We start from the raw sequence: 21,977 nt of genomic DNA on the forward strand, positions 1-21,977 counted from the left end.
CTCATTCATTCACTGATCTCAGAAGGTGCCTTCCAAGTAGGCACTATTGGGTTTAAATTTCTTTCTGTCTGTAAACCCTGTAAACCCATTTTCCTGTATTGAGAATAAAAGCCTAGTTCCATTTCCTTTATTTCTTTAAGGCAAAGCCTTCAAAGTGATTGCTGATGGATAAAAATTAGGGGAGGCCTTAGGAATGGAGATCACTTCCCTCTACTGATTAGTTCTCAAAGGTGAAAGTGGGAATTAAACAAGTGATCCTTCTCAAAAATCAGCCTCCTGCCGTACTGTTATTGCAAAGCCACTATCCTCAAAGGTACAGGCCAGGCTTCCACCTTCCTTGAGATAGAACTAAAGCTAATTTCATTCTCATTAATGATTGTAATAAGAGTCCTATATTTCAACAGGAATGATGGATTAGTCAGATCCAAGGGGCTATGTGGGGAGTGTATTTCTGGCTCCCCTGAGTTCTGGGGATCATTTAAAAAACCTTTTGAAAAAAGAAACCAGACCTGTCATTTCATCAGTATAAGAAGCTCCTGTAGGGAAACTCCCATTATCAAAGCATGTTTATACCTCTAATGTAACAATGTCTTTTATAAGAGAATTGTCCCAAAGCACTAATGCAGGGGTCCTCAAACTACGGCCCGCAGGCCAGATGCAGCAGCTGAGGAGTTTATCCCCCTCACCCAGGGCTATGAAGTTTATTTAAAGGCCCACAAAACAAAGTTTTTGTTTTTACTATAGTCCGGCCCTCCAGCAGTTCAAGGGACAGTGAACTGGCCCCCTATTTAAGAAGTTTGAGGACCCCTGCACTAATGGAATGAAGAGAATGGCACATTCAGTATGCATAAGTATGCATTTCTGACTCTTAGGCCAGTGCTCTAACCACTAGGATACTCTTCCCCCTTCTAGATGGGATTGTGTGGTGAGATAGGGAATTGTATTATTTATTTATTGTATTATTTAAATGGGCCGTATATTTTAGCAACTGCTAATTCAGGCACTGTGTTTGAATGCTTTCCTGGTGGTGATGATAGGGTAGGTAGAGGTACGAATTTCTGAAAATAACCCCCTATGTTTAAACAAGTGACTCTCCCTGAGAATCAGCTTTCTGCCCTGCCACCCAAAGCTACAGAGCAGGCTTCCACCCCACTTACGATCCTAATCTCTCCTCGATGTCATAGAAATCAGCAACTTTTTGTTCAGTGTTGATTGTCACTGTCCGGTAGTCTACCTCGGGCTCCTTCTCATCTACAAACAGGGGATGAGGGTTAGGGTCAGCAATCTGTCTTTCCCATGGCCCAAGATTTACATCCCCCTCCCCAGTATAATTAGCCCCATTTTGCACCCCATCTCAAATCTCAGAGAGAATGATGAAGCTTTCCATACCATCATCTGACAGTTCCACTTCATCCTTAGGTTCTGTTGGGGAAAAAAACAAACCAAAAAACATTAGAGAAGAGTCAGGCACAGTCTACTCAGTGGTGAACATCCAAAAAAAGTAGCAGCACAAGATATCATGCCTCAGCATTACTAAGCACAAATGTTTGACCATGAGCCCCAGAGTCAAGTAAGAGTTGTCTCTTCTCCCTTCCCCTATCTCACTCTGTGGTACCAAAAAGCTGACTAGTGGGGAAATGACCAAAAGTGGGCAACAAAAGAAAGAAGGGGAAAGATGCTCAAGGTTTTAGCTGAGCTGGCAATTATCCAAAGACAGTTTTTTTAAAAAGTGGCATGGTCCTGAAATAAAGTCAGGAACAAGAAAGCCCAAAACAAAGTGAGGTTGGCAAGGGATGTGAAATTATGTGAGGGGCCAAAGATCCAGAGTCACAAGATGCTAGTTGGCGTGGATGAGATTATGATAGGAGATGACAGAATGAGGGCAAAACTAATAAACTCTTAATTTGCTTTTCTTTTCTTCACTAGGAGTTTTCTTCAGACTGGAAAGAGGGGAACAAAGATGATTGACAAAACATGGAAATCCAAGAGAAGTAGGAAGATATTAAGATAATACCTTGCTATCCTTAGCAAATTCAAGTCACTCAATCCAGATGAACTATATTTCAAGGTAAAAAAAAAAAACCCATAAAGTAAAACTTTGGGATTTGATTGCTGAGTCATCATAAATGATCTTTGGAGACTGTGGATAAAAGGACTCTGACAAACTTGGTCAAAGGCAAATATAAAAATTTTCAAAAAGTAAATAAAAATAGATTCTTGAAATTACAGACTGGTAAATTTGAGGTTTATTTTTGCCAATAGGCTGATACTTCTTATTAAAGGAATAGTTTGTGAGTGGTTTTAAAAAAGGAAAACTATAATTACTAAGACAGAATGGATTAATTGATGATAAGTTATACTAGGCTAACTGTATATTCATTTATGATAGTGATACTAAACTATTAGGGAGATGAACTCAGTAGACATGGGAGAAACAAATACATAGATAAAAAGTATATAAAAGTATTTTTTGTTGTTTCAGTAGGTTTTAATTCCTCATGACCCCATTTGGGGGTTTTCTAAGCAAAGATACTGGAGTGATTTCTCATTTCTTTCTCTAGATTATTTTACAGATGAGGAAACTGAGGCAAACAGGGTTAAGTGACTAGTCCAGTGTCATATAACTAGTAAGTATCTGAGGCTGTTTGAACTCAGGTTTCTTGAATTCTATCCACTTTGTTGTCCAGATACATATGTAGATAATAAATTTATATAGATCTATATCTATCTATCTATCTATCTATCTATCTATCTATCTATCTATCTATCTATTTATCTATCATCTCTCTACCTTTCTACCTTTCAGCAACTGACAGCACAGTGGATAGAATGCTTTGGAGTTTGAAGTCAGGGAGACTCATATTCTTGAATTCAATTCGGCTTCAGGCACTTGCTAGCTGTGTGACTTTAGGGCAATTACTTAACCCCATATCTCAGTTCCTTCTCTATAAAATGAGCTGGAGAAGGAAATGGCAAACTATTCCAGTATCTTTGCCAAGAAAACCTCAAATGGGATTGTGGAGAAACAGATATAACTGAAATAATATCAACAGAAAGATAATAATAATAATAGTAATAACAATTAGCATTTATAAAGAGCTTTAGGGCTTGTGAAGTATTATTTATGTACCTATTTATGTCACCTCATTTGATTCTTACAACAGTCCTATGAATTGGGTGCTATCATCATCAACATTATTATTCCCATTTTACAGGTGAAGAAACTGAAGGGAAAAGAGGTTAAATCTGTGTCTGAGGCAGAATTTGAAGTCAGGTTTGGTTGACTAGAAAGTCCAACCAACATTTATCCATTACGCCAGCTAACTGCTAATTATTAAAGACATATGGGAGGGCCTTTTATAATAATCTTGTGGTGAGATGGAGAAATGCAGACTGGATAATAATACAGGCAGATTTAATTTATATGAAGCAGGAAGAAAATCTTTAGTGGAATAGCTTCAGGATCTGTCCATGGTCCTGTTCAATATTTTTGTGAGTAACTTAGATGAAATCACAGAAGGCAGGTTTATCAAGGATGCCCAAGACACAAAGCCTACAGAGATATGGATTTTTTAGATAAAAGAGACAAGATTCAAAAAGATCCAAGGCAGGCTAGGAAGATAGGCGGAATTTAATAAGATTAAATTTGAGAATGAAAAATTGCTCTAATCATAAATACCTCTTCTAACTTTCTATCCTTGTTTAATGCAAGGGGATAAAATACTAAGGGAACGATGATAGGAACATAAGATCTTTGGCAAATGATATTACACAATCACTTCCCTATAATATAAATAAAGCTGATGTGGAGAACAAGTTATATTAGAATTATGGCTGAAGGTCGGCTTAAGTTTAGGGGTTACACTGAGATTAGGAATATTTTCTGATTTGGAGGCATTTTTAGGGTTGGGGTCAGCATTAGATTTATGATCCTAGTTAAGGATGAGGTTAGGCTAGAATTATATTTAGAGATAAATGTTATACAACTTGGAAGTTAGCATGAGGATTATGGATAGGGCAAGAACTGTCACATGGTCTAGTTTGCATTTTTTAGACTTAAAGGAATGAGGATTAAATAAGATACATTATTTGCCAAAAAAAAAAAAAAACACCCTAAAGCTGAGATGGCTGGATTTGAAATCAAAAAACCTGCATTAAAATGCTAACTCTATCACTTACATGCATAGGCATTTTTTTATCTCACTCACAAAGTATGTTATTATAAAAAGCTCTCTCAGTTGTCTTTAATAATCAGCAGCTAGAATATTAAAAATTATCTTCATATGTAACTGGAGAAAAATAAAATATTATTTTTTTTTAAAAAAGGAATCAGTATCAAGGTGTCACAATGGATAAGAGTGATGGATTTTGCAGTTAGAAAGACTGAAATTCAAATTCTTCCTCAGACACTGATTCAACCCCTATCAGCTTCTCTCTTGCCCTCAGTTTTCTCATCTGTAAAATGAGGGGGCTGTTCTAGATTACATACAAAGTCCTTTCCAGCTCTAAATTAATGATTTTATTCTGGGGGTGGGGCATGGAATTCATCGTGTCCCAGGCAAAAGAAATTCTCTATGCACCAGCCTCAAGATTTGCATTACATTCATTTTAGTCCCTTGACAGAAACTCTATCTCCTTTCTGCAAAAGAAATTACTTAGCATGAATTGTACCTAACAGAAGACTGGGAAATTTTTTTGTTCTTTCTGTACTTCTCCTCTCTATTCCTGAAGCTTAGAACATGCAATCAAACACACCCTTCTCTTCCCCTTCCAATTTCCTCAAAAAATAATAGAGCTGTGTTTGGAGGGTTGGGATAAAGTTTTTCCTGTTTGGAAGCCCTGAGAGACCTTGTTCCACTCCTCTAAATTCCAGGCAATTTCAACATTTCCCTTGGAATCTTAACAGTAACGGAAGGGGCATGTTTTGTATCACTGTGAGAAAAAAGGGAAGTCAAGCTTGCTCCCTTTAGACTTAATCAGCCTAACTAATCTACTGTAGACAAATTTTTTTTAAACCCACGAGATGTATGACCTGGTCAAATACCTGCTTGCCTCAGTTTTCTCGTCTATAAAGTAATCTGGAGAAGGAAATGACAGATAGATCTTTGCTGAGAAAACCTAAATGGGGTCACAAAGAGTCAGACATGACTGAAATAACTGGACAATTATTAAGTTAGATTTGTTTTTCTCTTTGGTTTCTTTCTTGAAGGTTCCTGAATTATTTGTTCCATTTTAACAATTCCTCATCTTTTTTAATAAATAAGAGTGCAGAGATGCAAAAAAGTCCTTCTAACTTTTCCTTTAGCCAATGGGTCTGTATTTCTGTGCTTTCAATAAATATAATTACTGAGTAGCTTATTGTTACATATAACAATTAAGATTTACAAAATTATTATGTAGATTAATTTATGCTTAGCACCACAGAATTAGAGCTGAAAGAGACCTTAGAGGTCACTGAGTCCAACTTCCTCATTTTATAGATGAAGAAACTGAGACAAAGAGAAGTTTGTTCCTCCTCACTCCAAGGGCGGTACTCTATCCACTGCTCCAAGCTTACAGCAACTTTTTGGTAATATCTATACTTTCTAGATTAGGAAATTGAATAGCCAAGAGATTATGGAACTAGTAAATGGATTTGGACCCATGTTCAATATTATTTCCTTTACATCACTTTGTAGGCAAATAAAGAAGGCATATGCTCTGCAACAGAAACCTTGATGTTCACATTTCTTCTGGATAACTCTCTCTTCTTCACCTTTTTCACTGTGAGCAAATTATCTTTCATCCCAGACCACTTCTTTTTCCACACTCCTTGACTCTTCTAGCACAAATGGAAACCTGGTTCTCTTAAGAGGATGATCTTCAACATTTCTTTCTGCTTGTGGATACTTCTCTTAAACCACTCATCCCCTAGCCCCAACACAAAGGGCCAGATGGAGAAGATGGCTTATCCTTTGCACATTGCTGTCATTTCCAGATCTTCCTTTCCCTCTATCATTCAGCAGCCATCTTTCTTCTTTTGAGGTTCATTATATCCATCTATATTGCCCTGTATAGATCCTTAAAACAGGAATATGAAAACCTCCCAGAGACAGTAATATAAAAACCTCTATTGTTATTCTTTTACTTTTTACAGACTTCAGTGACAGATTCATCAGTGTTCTTGTCTCTTTGCTCTCATTCTTGGGAACTTTGAAATACATGCTAATGTTCCTTTAAATTCCCTAATTCTCTACTTCAGCTCAAATCCTTTTACCTAAAGACATAACTCACTTAACTATCCAAAGGGGTGGTCATCCTTTAAATCTTAAGACCACTTGTAACTGTACTGCTTCCATGATCTTTAAATTTGAATTCCCTACTCTCATTCTAATCTGATTTTCTTCCCTCTCTTTCTGTCCCATTTTCCTCAGACCTATTCTTTGTCCTCACTGTAATTCTTCAGTCTCTCTATTCCCCTAGTTTGGCTCTGCTCTTATTTTCCTTTAATAGTCTTGGCCCTATAGTTAATCATTTCAAATGTATATTGTCCTCTCTCTTTCCTTTTGTGTCCTTTACCACTCACACTTACTATTTTTCAACCCAGGAACTTGAGAATGCAGGCAAGAATCAATTTGGCACTTTACGACCCTCAATTATCTTACTTAGAACTAACTTTCTAGCCTTATTTCATACAATTCCCCTTTCACAAAACTATTTTCTATTAAAATTGGATCTGTGCTCTACCCTCCATCTCCTAGTTCCATGAACTCTCATAGCACATCAGCTGTGCCAGGAATTATATGTCTTTCTCTGAGAAATCCTATCTTTTTTCATGGTTCTGCTCAATCATCACTTTCTCTAACCACTACTAGTGAGAAGTGAGGGCTTTCTCCTTAATTTTCTTATATTGAATTTATTTGTAAACAATGTCCTTTCCAATGTCCTTGAGGGTAGGGATTGTTTTGCTTCTTACTTTTTTGTATTTTGTAGGCACTTCACTAACATGTGATGAATTGAATCTTTATCTCTAAATAGAGTAACAGTCCTTTGTGAATATCCCCTACCCCAGCTCTCCCATTATTTCTACTAGAAACCTCATGTCTGTAACATATCAAAAATGGATCTTATGTCTTCTCTTCCTAAGGTTATTTAGGTGGTGCAGTAGATAGTCTAGAGTCAGGAGGATTCGAATTCAGTTCTGGCCTCAGACAAGTGTTTGACCCTGAGCAAGTCATTTAACCCTCATTGCCCCAATTTCCTCATCTGTAAAATGAGCTGTAGAAGAAAATGACTTCAATATCTCTGCCAAGAAAACCCCAAAAGAGATCACAAAGAATCAAGACATGACTGAACAGTAGTCACAAAAACCCCTCTTTCCTAAGAGTACCCAGAAAGCCTTGTCTAAAAGCCTGCTAATTGCTTTTCCTTGTCTTAGCAAATATCCTCTACTAGCAGTTAGCATTTAGCTCTTTCTTCCAGGAACAGACAATTCAGAACAGATTCTTCCTTAGACTCCAAAGGAATGTCTTTCATCTTAGTTGATCTTCATGGTTTTTTTGTTTTTTAATCTTATGCTCACAAAAAAATCAAGTTTATTCCCTTAAAAAAAAAAAAAAGTCTCACTGCTCTTATGAGCTCATCTGGTGATTTCTGTGGCTCTCCCAGTCATTGCAAATTCTGACTGAACTGGGGAAAATAGTATGGTTAGGGAGGATAAGGCATCTCGAAGCACTGGTGTTAGAATTCTTATAAGGTGCTAAGTCACTGGAATTGATAGAGACTATGGTTGTTTAGCATGGTACTTAACAGTTCTCTAGTTCACTAATGAACTTAGTACTTATTAGAGTTCACACCTTTCACACCTTTAAGAGAGCACATATAAGCTAGGAGCCTCAACCAGGATTGAGTCCAGGAGATTCATAAGTCAGAAGCCCACAAGCCCCCTCTCAGAGGCAGAGTCAGATTCATTCCAACTTCCACCTTTGTGCTGGCTGGAGACATTCAGAGGAGGAGAGACTGAAGCTGGCAGAGGCAACAGGACTAGTGGCAACAGTCTGGGGCCAAGGAGAGAGATAGGCCTCCAAGAAAGCTAACTGGGCTATTTTGAAAGAGACAATAAAGGATCTGGACTTTAACTGCTAGCTGCATTTGAGGTAATTATTATACTGAACAAAAACGAAGGCTGCTCCCAGAAGCCCCCCAAGAAATCTGCTTCCAGAGAACATTATATTTTAGAGAAGAACATTACATATTTTTTTTTGCTAAAAAAAAAAAAAATCCACTGAAACTTTTATGCACCTGATCAGCCTACAAACACCATTTTACCCACCACTACCAAAAGGGAACTTTCCTTTCTTCCTCCTTGCACATGTAATCAAATCAAGGACTTAGAATAAATAATGTCTGCCAAGTGCAAAAATTTGGAGCAGCTAGATTGCATAGTGGATAGAGTACCGGGCCTAGAATTATCTTCTGGAAACAAAAACTAGCCTCAGACACTTACTAGTAGTGTGATTCTAGACAAGTCACTTTTCTCTGCCTCAGTTTCCTTAGTTATTAAATGAGAAAGAAATGGCAGCAAACCACTCCCGTATCTCTGCCAAGAAAACCTCAAATGGGGCCTAAAGATCTGGACACAACTGGAAAAAAGACTGAATAAAAATATGCTTTAGAAGGCGCTTATGTGACGTAACATAGAGCGATGGCCTAGAAGCCATGAAGGTTTGGGTCATGGTCCTGCTTCTGATACATATTGGTTCTGCACTCCTGGGCAATTTTTTTAACCTTTCAGGGATCCAGGACACTATCTGAGACTCTAGGTTATAGAGAAGATGTTGACCTCTGTGGTTCTGAAATCCCAGCTCCCTGGATAAAAATGTCAGTAATCATAACTGATTTCTTTTTGGGGATTCTTTTCCCCTTCCGTGTGGCAATAATGTAAGAGAAGAGACCAGAAAGAGGATCAGCAGAAAACCTGTGATGAAATCCAAGATCAATCAGTCAATGAATGGGCTTTTATTAAGTGCCAGGTACCAGGCTAAGCACTGAACTGTAAGTCACCTTGCTTCTCTGTATCCTGGATTCTCTATATCTGGTCCAGATATGTCCATCTCTCAAATGAAAGGGTTAAAACAGATAACCACTGAGTTCCCTCTAGGTCTAAAATCTTTTAAAGTTCATCATAAAGACTCCCTTTTTCTAAATTGTTACTCAGCAACCCTCAAGGATACACTTCTTTATTTACATCCTCCAATAGCTATTCTGAAAAGGAAGGATCCCCAAATTTATGTTGCAGAGCTAGGATTCAATCAATCAGTGAGTCAATAAGCATTTATGAAATACCTACTATATGCCAGGCACTCTGCTAAGCGCCAGGATACAAAGAAAGGCAAAAGCCCACTCATTGATCACATTCAAGCGGGGTATATAATATTCAAGCAACAACGTACACACAAAGTAATACAATGTAAATGAAAACTGGAGTCTTATGGAAGATACTTGGAGTATAGTGGAAGAGGGAATCACAAAGGCCTCTTGGAGAAGGAAGGATTTAAATTGAGTTTTGAAGGAAGACAGGGAAAGCAGGAGGCAGCGGTGAAGAGGGATAGTATTCCAAGCATGGAGGATGGATGGGGAAAAGGTCATCTAGTCTAATTCTTTTTACAGAGGGGAAAACTGAGACCCAGGGAGATTGAGAGTAGGGAGTCTTGTCCAAGGTTAAACAGATACTAAATGGCAGAGTCAGGATTCAAATCCAGGTTATGTGAATCTAAATTCAGCTTTCTTTCTCTACTTCCACTTCTTCCATCAGTATATCTTTTGAAAAGACTGTTTTCTACCAGGAAATTGATCAAGAAAAAAGTATCATCCATTCAGTCATTTCTGGACAACTGTTTAAAAAGGTGTGGGCCTTACAACCCATCCCTTCCAAAAACCCTTCCAACTTCCAAGGCAAACAACAACTGTTAATTACATACTAAATTAATATTTATTATAGCCAGCACCATAACTTTAGATCAAATTTATGTCCCAGTAGGAATATATTTTTTTATGTGCCATAGATTTACTGGGGTCAAGGATAAAAAAACATTTAAAGCCCTGTTTATGGGACTCAAAGCATAATTCCGCTAAATTAAATCATTATAAAAGCTCCTTGTCGTGGTGCCTCTGCTTTTATGACATGTTGTTGATCCTATCTGTGATATATTTGCTGTTGAAACCTTGGTCAGGAATGTAATTCTCCAATTATAACATTCTTCCTTTGGGAACATATGGTCTTCTTTATGTTGTGGTTCCCAGGGACACATTGCAAAAAAAAAAAAAAAAAAAAAAAGACACTGTCTACATTAGCAACATTTTGATAAGAGAAATTCCAATACTACTGGTATTGGAATTCCTCTTTCACCCCTGCACCTGCTGGTCAGAGGTCCTAGAAATGTGAAGTGGGAGGGCTGGTGCCAGGAAATAAGACCATAAAAGCCCTTGAATGGCAAATTAGAGTTTTAACTTTGTCCCCTAGACCAGGGATTCTTAAATTGTGGTTTGGGAATTTTTCTAAAAAACTTTTGATAAGTAAATTTCAATGTGATTTCTTTCCTCTGTAAACCCCTGGATTATCTGTAATATATTTGAAAACATTATTCAGAGGGGGTCCATGGGGTTCATCAGACTGCTAAGGGGGTACATATCTAAAGAGGAGCTACTAAAGATATTTGCAGCAAGACTTTGCTCTAACAAGATAACCTTGGCAGTGAAGTGTGGAAGGAGAGAATCAGGAGAGAGGTGGGGAGTTTGGGTAGCTGTCTGGAAAAAGGAAAGCCCCTAAGCCAGAGATTGCACTCAGCCAGCAACTCTACCAAGTGCTGTCTGAACCAGATTAAAATGTAATTGAGAAATATTTGACAAAATATATACAAATATAATAAAACATAGATAATATTAATATGTGCTTTTCTAATTCAATATATGACCAGCAGGATCCTTGTATAAAATTCAATAATCTCTTTTTCTATTTGAATTTGATACCATGGCCCTTAACTATGGTGCTGGAAATGCAAAAGAGAAAGAGATTGTTATAAAAGACATTAAGAAGCAAAAAGTGACCTGATGTGGAAGACCAGTTCAAATCTCACCTTAGACACTTACTGGCAATGTGACTTTAGGCAAGGCATTCAATTACTCTGAGCCTCGATTTCCTAATCTGTACAATGAAGATAATTCCATCTACTTCATAGGGTTGATGTGAGGATAAATGAGATACAATCTAAAGCATATAAAATTTGAAACCCACCCAAATACTAGCTATTATTGTTGTGGTTGTTGTTATTCTTATAATTACTAGAATAAGACTCTTTCTAGAGTAGCAGTGATCCTAAAGCTCCTGCTTTTACCACTTCCATTGGTTTGTGATTAGAACCTCTTCTAGAGAAGAGACAATATTTCTGCTGTAGTTAAACTGATTAAATCTTAGCTATAAAATATTTTTAAAATAAAATTATGCTTACCAAGTTCTGCTCTGAGTAAGGAATTTGCTCCTTTCAACAAAGCAGTCTGCATTTCAAGTTCCTGGAGAAGTAAATAGGCATCATACGCACATAAAATCCCACCTCACTTCCAGAAAAGGAATCAGTGGTGAATAAGAGTAAGACTGAGAATAATCTGGCAACATATCTCCTCCAGATTGGAGGTTTGAAAAAACCAGTCATGGGGTGACCTAGACTTTGTAGCAAAGCTGTCTGTTCCCAGAATCCTGAAGCCCTGGAGTTTTCTATTTTATTCCAGTCTTGAAAAAAAGTTAGCAAAGACCTTAGGTGCTCATCATAGTGAGGGAAATCAGGGAAGGTTTATTAGACTCTCTGTGGCTAAGATACAAATAAAACTACCCACAATTAAAGGAAGGAATGTTTCTATATTTTTTGATACCTAAGCCACCCCTAAGGTCACACTAAATCTGATGTTGTTTGATGACAAATTAAAATTTCTGGTTTAGCTGAAAAGAGAAAAAGGTAATAACTGGTGATTTCTTTAACTTTTTTTTTAATAATAGCTTTTTATTTTTCTAAATATATGTAAAGAAATATAGATTTTACCATCTAATGAAATGATACTTTGTCAAATAATACCTAAATGCTTTCATTTCCAATAATTTCTGCTTAGCCATCAATCTCTAATTAACGTAGACATGCAATACAATCTTTTAAGTAGTTGATTAGTTAAAGGTTAGCTGTCGTTTTTTTTAACTTGAGATGTATTTAATGAGAATGATCAAGTATAACAAGTCTCAAGGAAAGTTCAAGAATAAACATGCAAAATGAGTTTTATAATTTGAGAATAAGCTGTTTTTTTGAAGAGAGAGCAATAATTTTAATATAAGGTGGAACATGCTTAGTTATACATTTAGGGGAAAGGATGGATAAGCTTGAGGTGAAAGCCTCATACAACTCTCTGAGAAACCGCACATCTTAAAGAGTTTGTACTCTGTGATGGGAGCGTGACCAAATCTGGTGGCAGTGTACTGAAATTACAGCCTCAATAAATGCCTTTTAAAAGTGGAATCTGCTAGCTAAAAACTAGGGAACAATCTAGACATCCATCGAATGGGGACTGGCTAAATAAATTATATTACATGAAGATAATGGAAAATTACTAGGTTGTAAGAAATGATGACAATGAGGAATTCAGAGAAGCATGGAAAGGCTTCTGTGAATAGAAATATAACAAAGTAAACAGAAGTAAGGAAATAATATACACAATGACTAGTACAATATAAATGGAGAGAAGGAAAAGAAAACACTGCATACTATGTGATTATATTGACCAAACTTGACCCCAGAGCAGAGTTGAAAAAAATTTCTCTCTTTTGTTTACAGAGATAGAGGAAACTATGAGTGTGGGATATAATCAATACCATTAGACTTGGCTGATGTGTGATTGGTGTGATTACTTGAGTAAAAAGTTTTTTAGCAGTAGACCTGCAAAATTAAATGATGAAGTAACAGCAGTCACCCCCTGAGATCTGTAATGTTTCATGGACAGAGACATGCCTTCTCTTTTCTGTGAATCCCCAGATTGACCCACAGAGGGCTTGCCATCCAAAAGTGAGGATGAGACTTACCTTCAGGTTTTTCTCCCACTGTGGTGAGCTCTGACTCTTGGCTGGGTTCACTGGTTCCATATACATTGATTGCCCGAACGCGAAACTTGTACTCTCGGTCTGGCAACAAGTCCTGGACGCTAAAGGAGGTGCTGCGGCAGGTAGTCAATTCTTTCCACTCTTTGTCCCCCGAGTCCCAGATCTCCACACTGTAGGACAGCACAGCGCTGCCCCCATCATAGGAAGAGCCGTACCACGACAGGGTCAGGGATGAGCTCCGAATATCTGAGGCGCAGGGGGTGCCTGCTGGGGGGTCTGGCTTATCTGGATACATGTAAACAAAGGATACACCAGAAAGGATTTCAACAAGAGTCTAGCGCATCTGCTCTGATAAACCAGAAGACAATGGGTACAAACTGCAGAGGAAAAACTTTTTAACAATTAGAGCAAACCGGAAATGAAGGAGCTAATTTGAGAGTTGGTGGATTCTTATTTCTTCTCCTTTTTGATGGTTTTAAAGTAGATGGCCAGTTGTCAAATACGTTATTCTGGGAATTCTTTCTCAGATAGCAGTTGGACTAGGTAGCTGTGAAAATTCGCCCTCACTCTGAAATTCTGTAATTTAGAACTATTATTTATGATTGGAATAAAGCCTGACACATAGACACAACAAATGATTATATCTACACACACACATACAGACTTCCTCTCGACTATGCGCTAATAGCAGCTTATCATGTTGACGTGAACAACCAATGTTCACAAAAGTATTTGCAGTATCCCCCCCTTTCCTAAACCACTCACCAAGATGGCAAAGGAAAGGACTTTGATCTCTCTCTCTCTCTTTCACACACACACACACACACACACACACACACACACACACACACACACATACACACACACACAAAAGCCTTTTGAACAAGCAGATGCATATTCCATTTATGATTCTCTGGGAGGGGGTGCTGTGAGTGTGTGTGTGTGTGTATACTTAACAGGACTTCCAGATCATAAGTCATGATTTCCTGGGCTGAGCCTAAGTCATTAACTCATTTTTCAGAATATCCTGAGTTCAGACTCTAGCTTTCTCCCTTGCTATATGACTTTAACAAGCATCTTTATCTCTCTGGGCTCAGATTCCCACCTCTGTACAATGGGAAAGTCTTTCCTTGGCTCTCAAGGTGGATATAAATGAGATAATAAATATTTATGAGCAAACCTTGACAATATGTCAGCTCTTCTGGAATTTTGGAAGATACTAATTGCAATTCTCAGGGGTTGAGAAGTCATGGGACTGAGCTAATCTTCCTAAATTCTGGTCAAATATAAAAATGTTCATTTTTCCAAGGACTAATTTCTCCTAAAAGATGCGATTATTTAAAAAATTTCAGTATTCAGTATTCAGTATTCAGTAAACCCAATTAACCTTTCACCTAACCAATGCAAGGCACTCCATCTAGTGGCAAAAAGTCTAATTGCTAGTCCAGAGTAAAAGGCTTTCTAATGAATATACTGGGAAAGTAAACAGCTATGAAAAATAGGTATTTGAGAGATACTGAGCTATAAGAACAGGGTTGTAGGAGACCCACAAATTGTTGTTGTGGCATTAAACTATAACCACTTTTGCAAGATATTGGTAATGGTCTTTGTGGGGCGATGCTGTCTAGGCTAAGAGATCATCATATTTGTAAGTTCTCTGTTTAAAATGTTCTTTTAAATATACTTTGTTCTAAATAAAAGTGAATAAAATGCATCTTTTTGTTACGCTGGAATAATTTCTGGTTCTGAAGTAAGAGGATATCAGCCTCAGCCTCAGTTTACTTATCTAAAAAAAAAACGTGTGTGTGTCTGTATCTCTGTGTGTGTGTGTGTGTGTGTGTATGCGTGTGTGTGTGTGTGTGTGTGTGTGTGTGTGTGTGTGTGTGTATCTGTATCTGTTGGGGAAGAAGTATGTTGGGGTTGACTATGGCCCCTGAGAGTCTTTTCAGCTTGAATATATTATCCTATTCCTTTCTTTGCTGAAGTACAGTACTATGTGTGTGGAACATCATATATATTATCAAAGTTGGTTGATATCTTGGCTAATTTTAATTGATTTTTCCTGCCTTCTCATTTTCTCTTTTCTCCTTTTTCTTACAAGGGTGATTCTCTGCAGATAGATGTGGAAAAGAATATATGTGAAAAAAAAGTGATTTTAAAAAAGATATAAATTAAAAGATAAGCAAAATTAAATTTTTTCCCTATAAATATTTTTAGAATAATTTCTAGTTTGAACTGTGATTTTTTTGGTATTCTAGTGAATTAAAATCAAATTGCAAAAGTGACTAGTTACTAAATAGTTTTCCACATCAATCCAGCTTAACAGTCCCATTGTCCATGTGTAATTTCTGTCTAAGACACATGCTCTGACTGACCAGCTCTTTGGATTGTTCATCCAATTCCATATCATTTAGGAAGCTCTGCAGTGTTGTAGGACTTGATACAATCAGCACAATGTCATCTACAGCCAGCCAGAAGACTTCAACCATCTATAGGGAATCCTTCTAGTGTCTCTTTGTACTGGATATCATCCATGACCGTATCAAACACATTTGGTGAGCATCTGTCTCTCCTTGTAATTATTTTTTTCATATTTGTAAATAAAATGTTAATGAACAATTATCTTTTGTTATTATATCTTGCATAGTTTTAACATATTCATAGGAAATACCTTATTGGAAAAAATCTATTAAGGTGGCATTTTATTCTATTAAGTCAAGTATTCCCCCCACCCCCCGCAACCTTCAAAAAACAATAAGAAAAAGGAGATCTATATTTTCTATACTTTGTAATAAACTTTGTGGCTCTATCAATATCTGTGTTTTTTTTTTTCACTCTCCACTTTTAAAAGCATCACTTATCTTGCTTAAATAAGCCAGATTGGAGCTGTCTTAATTGTATGTTAGAGCTTATTACTTCCATTTTTTCCTTTAAAATGGTATCGATTTTGGTTATTGTTCTAGTTAACTAATAGTTTAATTCTACACAGATAGTTGATTTGATAATGACTTTAATTTCCATATTATGAGGATTTATGTAGTATGTTGCACATCAGAAGTAGGGCATGTGTTAAAAATGGTTATTTGGAAAGAGTATTGTGCTAAGTCAGGATGAGTCCAAAAGAACTCTTCCTTTCTGGAGCTTGGAGTTATTCCACAAATTGTATTAATTTTATTTTTTTAAAGAATAATTGAATAGAAAAATAGATTACTCTTATTCTAATTTAATTATGCCAATATATGATTCCAGGTTGTTAAAGGCATATCACTTATCGGTGGCAGTTTCATTGTCTAATTTCAGGCAGAATACTTAAGGTGAAATATTACTGGAATGGAGAGAAGGGAACAGCAGAAGCTTGAGATTTTGGAGCATTCTCAAAATAGCATGGCATCCTGGAGATATCCTCAAACTGAATGGGTGAAAAATTTGTTCCCTTCTGGAAAAGGGATGATTCTTTTAATCACAACTTGGCTAAGTAGGGTATTCCACCCAACCTCCATTTCATTATTGGGTCCATTATACAGCACACATCACAAATATTACTTGTGCCTATATTCAAGTTTCTTTTATACCAGGTGTCCTTCACATGCCAATTAGGTGCCAATGGTGTATTGAACCTGGGGTCAGGAAGATTTAATTTTAAATCCAGTCTCAGATACTTGCTCTGACACCTTAGGCAAGTCACTTAATCTTTGCCTCTATTTCCTCATCTGCAGTGGGGTTAATTCTCGTTGTGAGGATAAAGGGAGACAGTACTATATAAGTAATAGCTGCTGTTATTACTATTATATTTCTCCACATTGGACAAGAAGTCACTTGAGGGTAAAGTCCATATTTTTGTCAATGATGCACAAAATACAGACCTAGGACCACAGGAAGGAATGAAAAGAGTCACAGATAAAAATCCTAAAAAGGAATCTTCCTAAAGCAGGCAGATTTCCCCATATTTTTCAGATTTGTCATACATACCCACACAAATACACACATGCTTTCTGTGTGCAAGATATTCGCATACAGTGCTAGATATTTGACTTTGTATATCCTTTGGCACTATTGTTGATTTTATAATGAGGGACTAGGATGTGAGGGGAAGAGGAAGGAGAGGGAAGATCAGATGAGAGAAGTTAGTTCCAATCTCTGCAGCAACTTTGGAATTCTCTCATGAGTATTCATGGGAATACAGTTACCCCAACCCCTCGAGCCTTCCCTTTCTGAGGAATAGAATCTTCTAGTCCTAACCACGAATACTCTCCACCGTAATCTTGCTGAATATAACAGCAACAAGCATTTATTTGTATTTTAAGGTGCACATATTACTTTTAAAATATTATCTGTTTCTTCCCGATTGTGAAAAGTAAGGGTCTTTTCCTCATTTTATAATTGGTTTATGTGTTAATACTATGGACACAGAAAGTTATCCTATGTCACTTCCAATGTCCATGTATTCTTCCTCTATTCTACCACTTTACCTCAGATAATAAAGAAAGAGTCAAAGGGTCTTTCTAATACCCAAAGAACATCTTAATTAAGTTCCTGAATTGTACTTTTAAATACTCTGATTTTATTGGCATAGGCACTACTTCAACAAATAGCTTTACAATAGTTACCTGCTTTAGTGTCCAGCTTTTTAAAATGTGGCTTTTGACCCCATATGTGGTCCGATAACTGTGGGGGAAGGGGGTCTCAAAATTATGATTTATTATCGGCAAATGTTTGATTTAACAACCTATTTTATATACCTATTTACCTGGAATTACATAACATTTCTCAGGCAAAAAGGAGCCATGAGTGGAAAAAGTTTAAGAAGCCTTGCTTTAGTGAAAGATCTCCTTGAGATTCTGGGATTGAAAATCCATTTTCCTGTAGCTAATAAGTGGCTGAGTCTTGGGGGAAAAAGGTCAATCTATTTTTTTTTTTTTAAAGAAAAAAGTAAGCTGTAGACTAATCAAAAAGAAACATAGTTTTCATATTTTGGAATAGAAAAAGATTAACCAAGCTAACAAAGTATTTCCAAATTGATGTCCTACTTGGTTCTGCTTTAATCAATCATCAGGGTCCATCTGTGATAAACACACTCATTGCTAGTTTGCAAATAGATGCTGCTAAAGTGTTTGAAAGGTTTGTCTCAAATAGGCTTACATGATACCTTTATAATGTTGTTTATGTGGTTCACATCATAGCAAACACTGGAAGTTCGTGGAGTACGCATTGATGTTTATGGAAAGGTAAATCTCAGCTCAATTCAAGTTAAATAATCAGTACATAATTCTGAATTAGTAGGGTCTGAATGAATGAATGAAGTTTTACTGTATATAAATATGAGACCTCATTTCACTGAACCATTCTATTTTTAGCTCCGTGAGGGGGAAGCAGACAGAAAGCACCATTTGCCTCCATTCCATTCCCCTCTGAGGCTGTTTAGAAGGGACGGTATTTAACATGCCGCTTCTGCCAGCTGGCCGGCTGCCATGCCGATGGCCCCTATCAGAGCCGGCCTCACAAAATAAGAAACTAAACCATAAAAGGCCACAACTAGAGGATGGCTGATGGGGAGGGGGGGTTAGTGCTTGGGGGGAGGGTAGTGTATGTGTTGCGGGGAATGTCACGGGGAAAAGCAGCTGAAGTAGCCAGACCCCAAAACCCACAGCAGAGAGGAGGTGAAACTAGGAACTCAGGAGAGCTGACGCTGGCTTCCTTACTCATCTACTCCCATTTTGTGCACCTGAAGGAACTGTCCAGCTTCACCTCACTTTTCATTCCAATGAAGTTGGAATCTCTCTAATAAAGCCCTCCAAAGAGAGCTAGGATGGGGTGGGCATGGGGGAGGTGTCAGACAATAATCAGTCTCACTATTTCACAGATGGGAGAAAATAAAGCCCAGATCTGTTATAAGTAAACAAGAGAATGAGCCGGGGCTAGGCGGGGAGGGGAGGGGAAGAGGGCCGGGGAGGCGAGAAGAAAAAAAAGGAAGTTCTGATTCCCATCCCTCAGCCCTTGACTCCTCACAAAAACAGCTAATTTCAGCTAATGGGACAAGAGATGGGAAGATAGAAGATGTAAAGAGAAAGAAGTGAGAAGCAGAGAGAAAGAATTGGGGATATAGGCAGAAAGGAGAATGAGAGAGAGAGAATGAAAGGAGAGAGAAAATGTAAAAAGAGAACTGAAGAAGAGGAAGAGAGGAAGGAAGGAAGGAAGGAAGGAAGGAAAAGATCACATTAGAAATAAAACAGAGGGAAAACAAGAATGAAGGGGTAGCTCCTGAAAGAGGGAGAGAGAAAATGAATTAGTAGCTAAAGTGAAGTACTTGAATTCTTTGGGAATTCCTAGGATCCCTGACTTCTTTCTTGGAAGTAAGGGAGAGGGTGGGGGAAATAGAGAAAGTGGCCCAATCTTGCCAAAGGTTTATTGTACTATTTGTTTGAGGAGTTTGGCTGGGGACGGTGGTGGGGGAGGGGAGGGGGTTGGAATTAACAGTCATGTTTTTGCAGCTCGTCTTAAATGACTTCTTTGGTTATTTCTCCCTATTTTTCAACTTGAATTTCCCTTCAGTCTCCAGTATTCCAGCACCTTCTGCTTATCCCATCCTTTCCCAATCAATAAAAAAAAACTTTAAAATGCTTAAAAAGTGGTTTTGAGTCTCATGGTTTTTAAATTCTTTTTCATGCCTCTTTTCTCTTTTCCCCACTTTTGGGAATTCTTTTGTCTAGTCTCTGTTCTGCTTCCTTCTTCTCTCCATTTATCTTCTTCCTATCTTTTTTCCCATTAGCTAGTTAGCTTTTTTTTTTTTTTTTTTTTTTTTTTGGTAAGGGATAGTAGGGTGAGGGATTTTTTCCCTTTCCTTCTTTCCAAATGATTCTCAGTATTACTTGAAGCATATTTAAGCCTCAGTTGTCCAGAGCAATAGTTTCTTCTGTCAAGGGACACTTCCTATCTCTTCCTGTCCACAAAGTGGCATCTAATAGCTTAGAGGTGGGAGATTTGTCTCCCAGTTCTCATTTTGAATTCTGATTGCATTAAGCCCTGCAGAGTACCCACCAGGAAGCTAGTCATACAGACCCTATTCTCTCTCCCTGCCTCCTTTTCTCCTTTTCCCTCTCTTCCTCCCTCCTTTTCTCTGTCTCTGTCTCTTTCTTAAGGTACTGAGTGGAGATGGGAATCAGATCTGAAGTTTCAGAACAGAGAACAGATAGACAAGCCACATGTACATAAGGATAATAGATACATCTACAAATCCACTAAAATACCTGCGCAAACACTCAAGCAAACACATCCACAGACCCACAGGCACATCCAGGCAAATTCAGTGGGCTCGTGCGTGTCCGCTCATCTCTATGACCGTGCTGGGGGTCCTGCACCCCTCCGCGGAGCCACCTTCCTCTCCCTCCCCCCAGATCATGTCTGGCCCCTCGGCCTGCTCACTTACCCACCACGGTGACATTGACTTGAGCCTGCTTGGCGCCTAGCTTGTTCTCCACCAGGAGCGTGTAGCAGCCACAGTGCTCCTGCCTGGTGGCCAGGATGGTCAGCTTGCTGCTGTTCTCATTGCTCTCAATCTTGATGTGCTCACTTTCTTGGATCTGGGGGAGCAAACAGCATAATGAGCATAGTCGAGAGAAGAGGCAACCCCTTCTCAGCTTGTCCGTCCCCACCCCAACCGCCTGGAACCGAGTGGGATTTTGCCCTGCTCCTGGTGAGAGAGGATCTCTCTCTCTCTCTGACAGACACAGTTCCTTCTAGAGGCAGTCAGTCAACAAGCATTTTAATTGAAGATCCTCCAGTGCCAGGCACTGGCCAAGGCGAATACAAAGATAAAAATCAAACCATTTTTGCCTTTAAAGACTCAACTTCAAAGATGACTTTAAATACTTTCTAGCTGTGTTAACTTTGTTTGCCTCAGTTTCTTCATCTGTAAAATGAATTGGAGAAGGAATTTGCCAAGAAAATCCCTAATGGGAACCCGAAGAGCCAGACATGACTAAAATGACTGAACAACAACAAAAAATACACACATATGGCATATACTTGTATACATAGATACATATGTATATTAAATAAATGCAAGAGACAGGGTGTTATAATAGATAACTGGTCAGGGAATGTGGGGAGAATCTGGACAAATCACTTAACCTCTCAGTACTCTAGGAAACTCTCTAAGGCTATATATTGTAGAAAAGTTTTCAATCTGCATTGTAGAGGGAATTTCCTTACTTGGGAGTACCTTGTACCAAAAGAATCATAGATTCAGTCCCCTATTACTAAATAAAAGGTAATTTTAGGAGGGAAGTTTTAATATTTGGAAGGAGGGAAGGGACACCAGACCTTATATAAAAATGGCAGATGACCTCTAGTGGATGAAATGACCTCTGGAGCTCTAAGTTCAATTTTTATACACTTTCTTGCCTTTTATACTTTTTTTTTCCTTAGCCACAGAATCAAATTTTCCATTTCAGTGACTTAGTGGTTTTCCCACCCTATAGTTTAAAGCAAAAGAGCTCTGGAAAGCTCCTGGATGATACCTAGGAAGGAAGAGATGAATGAACTATTTTTAAAAATTCTTATTTTCAATAGTATTTTATTTTTCCATATACATGTAAAGATAGTTTCAACATTTGTTTCTGTAAAACTTTGTGTTCCATATTTTTCTCCCCCTCTTCCCCAAGACAGCAAGCAATCTGATATAGGTTAAATATGTGCAATTCTTTTAAAGATATTTCCATATCTGTTATGTTGTACAAGAAAAATCAGACTCAAAAGGAAAAAAAAACATGAAAATGAAAAACCAAATAAACAAAAGGTGAAGATACTATGCTTCAATCTACAGTGAATGAACTATTTCGGCACTTAACTAGCCCCCAAGTTCAGA

At 37.8% G+C, this 21,977-nt stretch overlaps 1 protein-coding gene across 5 annotated transcripts in view; it reads right to left on the reverse strand.

The window, feature by feature from the left end:
- MYLK (myosin light chain kinase) overlaps positions 1-21,977 on the reverse strand; it is a 198,893-nt gene that overhangs the window by 56,864 nt on the left and 120,052 nt on the right. For all 5 annotated transcript variants that reach the window (XM_051985428.1, XM_051985429.1, XM_051985430.1 and 2 more), the window contains 4 exons: positions 20,538-20,691; positions 13,097-13,399; positions 1,390-1,422; positions 1,158-1,251 (listed from right to left, as the gene is read on the reverse strand). In XM_051985428.1, coding sequence (XP_051841388.1) covers positions 1,158-1,251; positions 1,390-1,422; positions 13,097-13,399; positions 20,538-20,691 — 584 coding nt within the window. The remainder of the gene's footprint in view (positions 1-1,157; positions 1,252-1,389; positions 1,423-13,096; positions 13,400-20,537; positions 20,692-21,977) is intronic.

The sequence above is a fragment of the Antechinus flavipes genome, chromosome 3 (genome assembly GCF_016432865.1).
Source record: "Antechinus flavipes isolate AdamAnt ecotype Samford, QLD, Australia chromosome 3, AdamAnt_v2, whole genome shotgun sequence".
Lineage (NCBI taxonomy): Eukaryota > Metazoa > Chordata > Mammalia > Dasyuromorphia > Dasyuridae > Antechinus > Antechinus flavipes.